At 41.9% G+C, this 11225-nt stretch overlaps 1 protein-coding gene across 1 annotated transcript; it reads left to right on the top strand.

Annotated features, from left to right (window-relative positions):
• Positions 1 to 1199: 1199 nt before the first annotated feature.
• Positions 1200 to 9098, top strand: gtdc1 (glycosyltransferase-like domain containing 1). The gene is made up of 4 exons (XM_031839266.1): positions 1200 to 1301; positions 5325 to 5515; positions 6090 to 6257; positions 8780 to 9098. The coding sequence occupies exons 1-4, from the start codon at positions 1290 to 1292 to the stop codon at positions 8994 to 8996; spliced, it is 588 nt and encodes a 195-aa protein (XP_031695126.1). The 5' UTR covers positions 1200 to 1289; the 3' UTR covers positions 8997 to 9098.
• The last annotated feature ends 2127 nt before the right edge of the window (positions 9099 to 11225 follow it).

The following is an 11225-nucleotide window of genomic DNA, read 5'->3' as shown; positions in this document are numbered from 1 at the left end:
AGTCATTTTCTCATAGACTTCTATACAACCAGAGGAGTCGCCCCCTGTATACATATATATATATATATATATATATATATATATATGTGGGCGATTGTGGCTAAGTGGATAGCAGGGCCGTCTTTCAATCAGAGGGTCGGTGGTTTGAACCCTGGCTCCGGCTCCGCTAGTTGCATGTCGATGTGTCCTTGAGCAAGACACTTAACCCCAAAATTGCTCCTGTAGTTGTGCCTACGGTGTAGGAATGTGATAGACTCTGAATTGTAAGTCGCTTTGGATAAAAGCGTCTGCTAAATGACTGTAATATATATGTGGATATTTTTTATATATGCAACTGCAAAGAATGTCACTTTGTATGTTTTGTATTACTATATTTTATTACTTTATTTCATTACTTTATTTTTGTACTTTATTTTCTTACTCTATATTTTTACTTTATTTTTTAGGAGTGTTTCCTGTTCTGATGTGAGGGTCACAGGTCAGAGTGATTTGTGATATTAAGGGTACTTCTCAAGTCTCTTAATTGTCGTTTCCTCGCTCCTCGCTCCTCGATCCTCGCTTGAACCGGAAGTTGTTTCTGCGCCGCCATATTGACGGCCGTCCCAAAGCTCTAAAGTAGCTCTGAGGATGGAGGATGGAGGAGGGAGGAGGAACCTCTGAGGAGCCATGAGCGAGGAACCACGAGAACAGACTTCCAGGAAGTGTTTTAACGGCCGACACGCCCCCTCATTGTTCATCAGTTATGTGATTGGACGCTGCAGCTGATCGGACTGACTGACTGGAGTTTAACACCAGAGTGAAGACAGATCACAGAATGAACTCTAGTTTATATTAGGTTTCTGATTCACCATCTGGTTTAAATAAATGTTCATTGTAGTCTGAACAACAAAAGGACCACAAACAACTTTCTGCATTTATTAGAAAGATTTGTGTTTTCATGATCTGATGTTTCCCTCAATAACTTTATTATGAATGTCATCAGAAACAGATGTCGCTTCACGTGACGCAACTGAGAAAAGGACGTCTCATGTATTTTAAAACATATTTCCTCGTTCCTCTCTCCTTGCATGGTTTCCTCCATGCATCCCTGGTGGGAGGGACTAAGACGCAAGGAAAGGGCGCAAGGATACGAGGATGCAATTAAGAGACTTGAGAAGTACCCTAAACTGTTGGATTCCTCGACCGACCGATTTTTTTCAGTTCGATGACGTCATTACATCTCTGTTTCCCGCCAGGCTCGGCTCAAACAGAGACGTGATGACGTAGAGGGTGTACGTGAGCTGTTCCCGATGCAGTCAGAGGTGAGTGTCCCGGTGCTATTGGGCCTTTTCATACTCAGGTCACTGGGTTTAAGTTAGTGAACATCCGGGACACAGCTGCGGTCCTCCGGGGGCTGTCAGCGGCTGGGAGTGGAGTCTATGGGGTCTCTATCAGGAGGAGGACGGCTAGTTAGCGGTTAGCTGTTAGCAGCTCTCTGTTATGTTTACAGAGCTAACAGCTAACGGAGCTAACAGCTAACGGAGCTAAACTCGCAGCAGAACTGTTCTATGAACGTCACCTGTAGTTTAATAATACACCTAATAAAGTACTTTTACTTCGTCTGAGTACAGCTTGGAGTTAGAAGTGGTTTTACTTCAGTAGTTGTACTTTTACTTCAGTTGTTGTACTGATACTTCAGTTGTTGTACTGATACTTCAGTTGTTGTACTTTTACTTCAGTTGTTGTACTTTTACTTCAGTTGTTGTACTTATACTTCAGTAGTTGTACTTTTACTTCAGTAGTTGTAGTTGTACTTTTAACAAGTGCTTCAAAAGTAATTTCTTCAAATCACTTCTGAAACTTGCTGTCTATAATACAGTATACTGTGTATAATACCACAGTATACTGTGCAGCGTCGGAAATACACGAGGGCAAAGGGCAAAACTGCCCCTAAGAAATATAATGTTGCCCCTGATATCACTAGGAGAGGGGCAAAAAATGCCCCCATAATTTCCTCTAATAATAGTGATAATTTAATGAACTTGTCAAAAACATCGTAGCCTATATGACCCGGTCCAGTTGCCATAGAATGGTTTTGATTTTCGCCTTGACTGATGTTGCGTGTGCGTGAAGAACCGAACGTTCTAAACGAATAAATAAATGGAGCGCTTCTTCATCAGACCTGAGACTGCGAGACTGCGGTCAACTCAGCAGACACTTACATGTTAGTGCTCCTATATGCTGACATTCACGGTACACTCATTCAAACGGCACAGGTCGGGAGCGAGCGAAGGACTTTGAAAGTTAGCGGAAAGATTAACGTGAGACAACATCCGGTTTCTTCAGACGAACATCCGGTTTTCAGAATAAGATGCCAACAAAGTATACATATTGCATAATGGAAATTAGATTAAATGAATTATATTCACATTAAGTATAAAACATGCTACCTGCATCTCGTGAGTTAAAGGGAAAATACACCTAAATTGTGCGTAAAGTGTCTTTATTCTTTGATTTGAGGGTTGCTGGAAATGAATAACACCTGACTGAGAAGATATTTTACTGAGCAAAAACTCTGAACTGAATTTGTACCTTCAAATGGCACATTTTTTTAATTTTTAAGGTGCTATAAAAATGTTTTTCTCAAAAATTCCACACAATGACTGATGTATATGTAATCAAGGCATCGTTGACTTAATAATTGTTAATAGTTAAAAAAATTGAATAATAACTATAAATAACCACAAAGAAATAAGAATAAATTTGAATATGATTGTCTGATTTGTTTGTTTTTTTTGTTCAAAAAATCGAAGAAAACACTTTGAATCTGTAGACTACTGCCTAATAGTCTTATTATTGCCATTTGACGACAATTGCTCATATACTGTAAGCCTAAATAAGTATATTTATTATTTTGAACAAAGGTTAAATGTTATTTCACAAGTTTCAAAAAGTGCCCCAATTTTTTTTTTAAATGCCCCTGGATTTCAGTCAGTGGGGGCAAAAATTGCCCCCTAAAAATATGTAAATTTCCTACCCTGGTACTGTGGTATTATAGATGGTGTACTGTGGTATTATAGACGGTGTACTGTGGTATTATATAGACGGTGTACTGTGGTATTATAGACGGTGTACTGTGGTATTATACAAAGTATACTGCTGTATTATAGTCAGTATACTGTGTGTAATACCGCATATTGATATTATCATTAGTGCGTCAGTTGTTGTATTCAAACTGTTCTAATCTGATAGAGTAGTGATTAGCGATTATTGGAGGACATTACAGTGGATTCCTGCTACTCACATCTTCATCATCTTCATCATGAGACTGACTCCAGTGAGTTTTCAGTTGACTGGTTTTAACCCTTGATGGGCTCAGAGGGGGTTCCCTGACGTTAACCCTTCGGTGTTCCATGTGAGCATCAGTGGGCGAGTGAAGAGAAGGTGTTCATCTGAGATGAGTGTCTGGAATCCCCCCCGTGGTCTGAAGGTGGAATGATGGATCTCACATGTAGCAGAGTCAGACTGAACGTAGGCGGCTCCATTCCACCTCAACCGTTAGTCTGTCTTTAGTCTGTCTTTAGTCTGTCTTTAGTCTGTCCTCAGTCCGTCCTCAGTCCGTCCTCAGTCCGTGCCTTTCTTCATTCATCATTTGTTCACTTTTAGTGAGATTATTTGAACATTTTAATATCATATTGACTACTTTGACTTTGAGTTGTTATTTACTTGAGGATGAAATGTGATCATTATATCTATATCAACTCGAAACTAATGAAGCTGATGTGAAATGATGAAGTCTCTCCATCCACTGGTTCCCAACCTGTGGTCCAGGACCTCCTGAGGGGTCACATGGTGATCAGAGAGGGTCCTCTGGAGAAACATGCTGAGACCTCGTTTCCTCATTGGTCCGCTCGGAACACAATGGGAGACATTGTGCTTGTGTTTCCAATCACTTTCTCTTTGTGCCTCATGGTCACATGGTCACAGCTCATCTCCTCGCTCTGATGGGAGCTCCAGATATCGACCGTCTGTGGGGAGTCTAAGTGCTGCAGCGCATTAGCTCCATTGTGGCCGTCGTAATGGCCGAGGACTGTGAATCAGTGGGAGGACGAGGAGACGTCCACTTCCTCCTCCTCATAATGGACTCCTCTATCTGCTCATTCACTGTGGTCTGGAGATGCAGAGTTAACTTTCTGCAACAATAGTTTTCCATTTGTGTAAACGTCGAGAGGATCAGCTCCTCTTCTTTTTCTTCCTCCATCTAAACACGAGAATAAACATATGTGTTCACGTTATCTGGGGACCCCCAAGGGGTCCTGCCCCTCAGGTTGAGAACCACTGGTTCACGTGTTTACTTGTGTCAGCACTTTTCTATAGAACACAATGAGTTTCTGCTTCTCTGACACTTTTCCTGATGAACTTTATTATTGGACTATAAAGTAGATTCATTTTCTGTTGTCTGATTAATCCAAAGATGAACAAAAAGAAACTGTATGAACAGCTCAATATTTCTGCTTCAGGATAATGTTAAAGTTTATGTGACATTAACGTCATTCAGACTATTATTATTGTTATTGTTATTATTGTTATTATCTTATTATTATTATTATTATCTTATTATTATTGTCATTGTTGTTGTATTGTTATTATTATTAATGTGTTATTGTTATTGTTGTGTTATTATTGTTATCTTCATTCTCATGTTTAATAGAAAGCTTAAATCCTCTGAGGTCACTTTAAAATGCTTCCTGTCACATGATGGATGTTGGTGTAACGGCTTTAATAATAAACAGGATTATTATTATTATTTAAGAGGCTGATGGTTTGACTTCAACAGCTGTTTTTTAAGGTACTGGATGTATTTTTAGACTGTTTTCAGAAACTTCACCTTTGAGCTAATTAAAGCTTTTAATTCATCAGTTTATTATAATAAATATTTAGATATATTACATTCTCCCCACATGTTGAACTAAAGTTGTTCTGAGGATTAATAAAGTTCTGATATTTAAAACCTTTGAGCCGTCTTTATATTTAGAAATGAACTCATTCAAGTTATTAAATACACAAACTGCTCAGAGGAGACGTGATGTTTGACTGTTTCTGTGACACAACAGGATGTGTTCTCATCTCTTAAAGACTTACTGCTGCAGCTAAACTTTAAACTTATAGATCGTTTATGCCTAAAAAACAATCCGTTAATGATGAAAACAATACATTTATAATTGATTATAAGAAGTTATTTTATATTTATTAGAATCCACGCTTACAAAGAAAAACTGAATAAATCCAAAGTGAATGTTGATTCCAGCCGATCAATGTGATCAACACGTGTCTCTCTCTGTCAGAGCTCTCAGGGTCCCAGCGTTCTGCTGGTGGAACCGTTCTACGGAGGTTCTCACAAACAGCTGATCGACCTGCTGCAGCAGAACATCACCGGCTGCTCCGTCTTCACACTCCCTGCCAAGAAATGGCACTGGAGGGCGAGGGCAGCGGCGCTGCACTTCAGCCAGACCGTCCCCACCTGTCCCTCATACAGGTGAGTCTCTCACAGGTGACAGATGATGTAGTTAATGGTACATCATCATCAGGGGTCGGGACTACAGGACCACCACAGGGGAAGACCTGGTCCTGGTGGTCCATATCATCTGAACACTTCAGCTGAGGAAGACCTTTTTCTCAAAGCTTGTGTTGTTTCTTTGTGAATTCAGTCAGAGTTGACTTCAGTTTGTTTGTAGTTCCTGTTTGGGTGGAACTTGGGTGTAGTATGTCGGACCAACAAGTCCCAAGTAAGTCCAGACCGACAAGTGGCCGTGGCCACCAAAGCATTTTATACCAGCTGAAACATCCCAGTTGCTCATCCAAAGTGCTTTGGTTGCATTGAGGTTCTACGATATTGAACTCACAGAAGGTCTTAACAGAGGAGCCTACTTGCTCTGAGAGGGTTCATTTCTCCATAGATGTTGATGTTCAGTACTTGTACGGGGCGGTGCCTCGTTGTGTTTTTTGTCCTACATAAGTGTATATACAGTATATCTTTAACCACAAATCCTGCTTCCTGATTCAGGACTCTCGTCCATTAACATCTTATTTCTGTGTGGTTTACTGCTCAGAGTCCTGTTCAGCAGCTCAGTCCTGAACCTGTGTGAGCTGGTGGCCCTCAGACCAGATCTGGCTCGTCTAAAGAAGGTTCTGTACTTCCATGAGAACCAGCTGGTGTATCCGGTCCGCAAAGACCAGGAGAGAGACTTCCAGTACGGATACAACCAGGTCCTCTCATGGTAAACATTAATACTTTACAACGATGTATGTTAGTGGGGTCATGGTGTGAACAGCTGCCTGACATCTATCCATCATCCACTCATCCATTATCCATCCATCTACTCATCCATCCATCCATTCTACCACTCATCCATCCACCCATCCATCCTCCATCCATCCACTCATCCATCCATCCATTCTACCATACATCATCCATCCACCCATTTCATTACATTACATTACAGTCATCTAAGAGCATAAACCAGCGCAGACGTACAGAAACAAACTAGTATGAATACAATAAGTGGTGAGTGGAAGGCTAAGGGTAGTACTTCTTGAAGAGGTGAGTCTTCAGCCTGACGAAAGATGGGCAGCGACTCCGCTGTCCTTACGTCAGTGGGGAGTTCATTCCACCACTGTGGGGCCAGGACAGAAAACAGCCGCGACCGGGTCGATCGGCCGCAGGGACCTCTGAGCGACGGGGCAACCGATCGCCCCAAGGCAGCAGAGCGAAGTGGTCGGGCGGGGGTGTAGGGCTTGACCGTGGCCTGGAGATAGGAAGGAGCTGTTCCTTTCACTGCCCTGTAGACTAGCACCAGAGTCTTAAAGTGAATGAGAGCTCTTACAGGGAGCCAGTGTAGAGAACGGAGAAGGGAAGTTGTGTGGGAGAACTTGGGGCGATTGAACACCAGGCGAGCTGCAGCTTTCTGGACAAGCTCCAGAGGTCTGATGGCCGACGCCGGGGCTCCGGCAAGTAGTGAGTTGCAGTAGTCCAGGCGGGAGATGACAAGAGACTGGATAAGCACCTGCAACGTCTCGTCAGTGAGGAAGGGGCGAATCCTCCTGATGTTGTAGAGCAAGAATCTGCAGGAGCGTGTAACCGATGCAATGTTTGCTGAGAACGACAGTTGGTCGTCCAGGGTCACACCCAGGTTCCTCGCAGTCCGAGTTGGCGTCACCACGGTATCATCAATGGTGATGGACAGGTCGCGGTGAGGGCAACCCTTCCCCGGGAGGAACAGTAGCTCGGTTTTGTCCAGGTTGAGCTTCAGGTGGTGTGTCGTCATCCACTTCGAGATGTCAGCCAAGCATGCAGCGATGCGTGCCTCCACTTGAGTGTCACCGGAGGGAAATGACAAGACCAGCTGTGTGTCATCGGCATAACAATGGTAAGAGAAGTCATGTGAGCAAATAACAGAACCCAGAGATGTTGTGTAGACCTGGTAGGATCGACCTGTCAGGTAGGATGCAAACATCCATCCTTCCATCCATCATCTACCCACCCAACTATCCATCCATCATCCACCCACCCACCCATCAACTATCCAACCACCCATCCATCATCATCCATCCATCAGCCATCCATCAATCCACTCATCCACCCATCACCCATCAATCCATCCATCCACTCATCCATCCATCCACTCATCATCCATCCATCCACTCATCACCCATCAATCCATCCATCAATCCACTCATCCACCCATCACCCATCCACCCATCAATCCATCCATCCATCCACTCATCATCCATCCATCCACTCATCACCCATCCATCCATCCATCCACTCATCATCCATCCAGCCATCCACTCATCATCCATCCATCCACTCATCACGCATCACCCATCAATCCATCCATTCATCCACTCATAATCCATCCACCCATCCATCCTCCTTGACTGTATTAAACTCAGCAGATATAAACTAAATACAGAGATGAGCCGTTACACCGAATAAAGAAATCTTTCTTGTGTTTAATGTTAAATGTTCCACACATTAAAGGTTAAAAGTCATAATATGATCTTCTGTGATGTTACTGCTGCTGGAGGTTTATTACTGATTCATAAGTACACATAAGTAGTATAATAAATGAGATGTTTGTTTGTTCTTCTCAGCTGTTTGTCTTAATGAGCATGTCAGACTGCACATGATTGGTTAACGAGCTGCTCTGATGCTGTGGGTCTAGTTGTCATTAATCAGACGTCTAACAGTAAAGAGCAGAAGACTGATTGTTGTTGATCTACAGGCCAGCATATCAATAAGTCACAATCCTCTAATGTCGTTACTGCAGCATGAAAAACAGTTGGTCATTAAGAGACTGTGATTGGATCGAACCACAATCACTCATTTCATTATGAGACTCAAATCAGCCTCTGAAGCTCAGTGTATCAGTGTTTTATATCAAAACTACAGAGGTTCACTCAGTGAAGAGCAGATCTCCTCTAGGACTGGCTCAGGTTTATAGTTGGGGCTGGCTCAGGTTTATAGTTGGGGCTGGCTCAGGTTTATAGTTGGGGCTGGCTCAGGTTTACACTTATATTATTATTATTATTATTATTGTTATTTTATTGGTGGTATTATTGTTATTTTATTGTTATTATTGTTATTGTTATTTTATTGGTGGTATTATTGTTATTGTTGTTTTATTGGTGGTATTGTTATTGTTGTTTTATTGGTGTTGTTATTGTTCTTATTATTTGTCACGTTTCTTCCACTATCAGCCACCTTGTTGTCCCTGAAGTCGTGTTCCTGTGTTTGCAGCCTGGTGTCAGACGTCGTGGTGTTTAACTCCGTCTTCAACATGGACTCCTTCCTGTCCTCCATCTCCTCCTTGATGAAGAAGATCCCAGACCACCGACCCAAAGACCTGGACCTGCTGATCAGGCCCAAGTGTGTGGTCCTCTACTACCCAATCCAGTTCCCTGATGTCAGGTTAGTGAGATCACAGATTGTTGTTATGAAGATGAACAATATATGATCAATATCAGCTGTAAGATCTCACCTGAGGTCTGTTTTCTATCAGAAGAAGTCTGAAACAAACATGTTACATGAAATATATGTATGTATGTATGTATGTGTGTGTGTGTGTGTGTGTGGACATATATGTATGTATGGATATATGTATGTATATGTATATATATGTATATATATGTGTATATATGTATATACAGTTGTGTGAAAAAGTGTTTGCCCCCTTCCTGATTTCTTATTTTTTTGCATGTTTGCCACACTTAAATGTTTCAGATCATCAAACAAATTTAAATATTAGACAAAGATAACACAAGTAAACACAAAATGCAGTTTTTAAATGAAGGTTTTTATTATTAAGGGTGAAAAAAAATCCAAACCTACATGGCCCTGTGTGAAAAGTGATTGATCCCCCTGTTAAAACATAAATTAACTGTGGTTTATCACATCTTTGGAAAGCTGAGTTCAATTTCTCTAGCCACACCCAGGCCTGATTACTGCCACACCTGTTCTCAATCAAGAAATCACTTAAATAGGACCTGCCTGACAAAGTGAGGTAGACCAAAAGATCCTCAAAAGCTAGACATCATGCTGCGATCCAAAGAAATTCAGGAACAAATGAGAAACAAAGTAATTGAGATCTATCAGTCTGGAAAAGGTTACAAAGCCATTTCTAAAGCTTTGGGACTCCAGCGAACCACGGTGAGAGCCATTATCCACAAATGGCGAAAACATGGAACAGTGGTGAACCTTCCCAGGAGTGGCCGGCCGACCAAAATTACCCCAAGAGCGCAGCGACGACTCATCCAAGAGGTCACAAAAGACCCCAGAACAACATCCAAAGAACTGCAGGCCTCACTTGCCTCAATTAAGGTCAGTGTTCATGACTCCACCATAAGAAAGAGACTGGGCAAAAATGGCCTGCATGGCAGAGTTCCAAGACGAAAACCACTGCTGAGCAAAAAGAACATAAAGGCTCGTCTCAATTTTGCCAGAAAACATCTTGATGATCCCCAAGACTTTTGGGAAAATACTCTGTGGACTGACGAGACAAAAGTTGAACTTTTTGGAAGGTGTATGTCCCATTACATCTGGCGTAAAAGTAACACGGCATTTCAGAAAAGGAACATCGTACCAACAGTAAAATGTGGTGGTAGTGTGATGGTCTGGGGCTGTTTTGCTGCTTCAGGACCTGGAAGACTTGCTGTGATAAATGGAACCATGAATTCTGCTGTCTACCAAAAAATTCTGAAGGAGAATGTCCGGCCATCTCTTCGTGACCTCAAGCTGAAGCGCACTTGGGTTCTGCAGCAGGGCAATGATCCAAAACACACCAGCAAGTCCACCTCTGAATGGCTTAAGAAAAACAAAATGAAGACTTTGGAGTGGCCTAGTCAAAGTCCCGACCTGAATCCGATTGAAATGCTGTGGCATGACCTTAAAAAGGCGGTTCATGCTCGAAAACCCTCCAATGTGGCTGAATTACAACAATTCTGCAAAGATGAGTGGGCCAAAATTCCTCTACAGCGCTGTAAAAGACTCATTGCCAGTTATCGCAAACGCTTGATTGCAGTTGTTGCTGCTAAGGGTGGCCCAACCAGTTATTAGGTTTAGGGGGCAATCACTTTTTCACACAGGGCCATGTAGGTTTGGATTTTTCCCCCCCCCTTAATAATAAAAACACTTAATTTAAAAACTGCATTTTGTGTTTACTTGTGTTATCTTTGTCTAATATTTAAATTTGTTTGATGATCTGAAACATTTAAGTGTGACAAACATGCAAAAAATAAGAAATCAGGAAGGGTGCAAACACTTTTTCACACAACTGTATGTTCACTTGTTATGTAGTAACGTTATAATGTTAACATTGTCCCTGATAATTATGAATTATAATAATGATAAATATATTATAAAGTTTTGATTCTTTGTAAATATATAAATCAATTAATTTGCTCTCAGTCCTCCAGTGAAACATGCTCAGCCTGCAGTCGACCACTGGCTTTAACAAGAGAAGAAGAGATGCTTAGGCGGGTCTCCAGGTGTGTGTGTGTGTGTGTGTGTGTGTGTGTGTTTGATTAGAAGCAGACGTCACACACATCAGACTGAAATAGAAGCTCAACATCGTGGTTCATTCCTGACTCATACTGCCATCGTCCTGCTTTAGACCTGCATTCACACCCTGAACACATACACACACACACACATACACACACACACACACACACACACACACACACAC

This window comes from Anarrhichthys ocellatus, unplaced genomic scaffold, assembly GCF_004355925.1.
Source record: "Anarrhichthys ocellatus isolate YVR2014 unplaced genomic scaffold, GSC_Weel_1.0 scaffold1442, whole genome shotgun sequence".
Lineage (NCBI taxonomy): Eukaryota > Metazoa > Chordata > Actinopteri > Perciformes > Anarhichadidae > Anarrhichthys > Anarrhichthys ocellatus.
Note: the sequence above shows the minus strand (reverse complement) of the source record. Positions and strands in the feature narration are given on the sequence as shown.

Bases quoted from the DNA above. Each gene is read 5' to 3' on its own strand.
- gtdc1 (XM_031839266.1), top strand. The intron at 5,516-6,089 runs GTGAGTCTCTCA...TTTACTGCTCAG, and splicing joins CCCACCTGTCCCTCATACAG to AGTCCTGTTCAGCAGCTCAG. The intron at 6,258-8,779 runs GTAAACATTAAT...CTGTGTTTGCAG, and splicing joins TACAACCAGGTCCTCTCATG to CCTGGTGTCAGACGTCGTGG.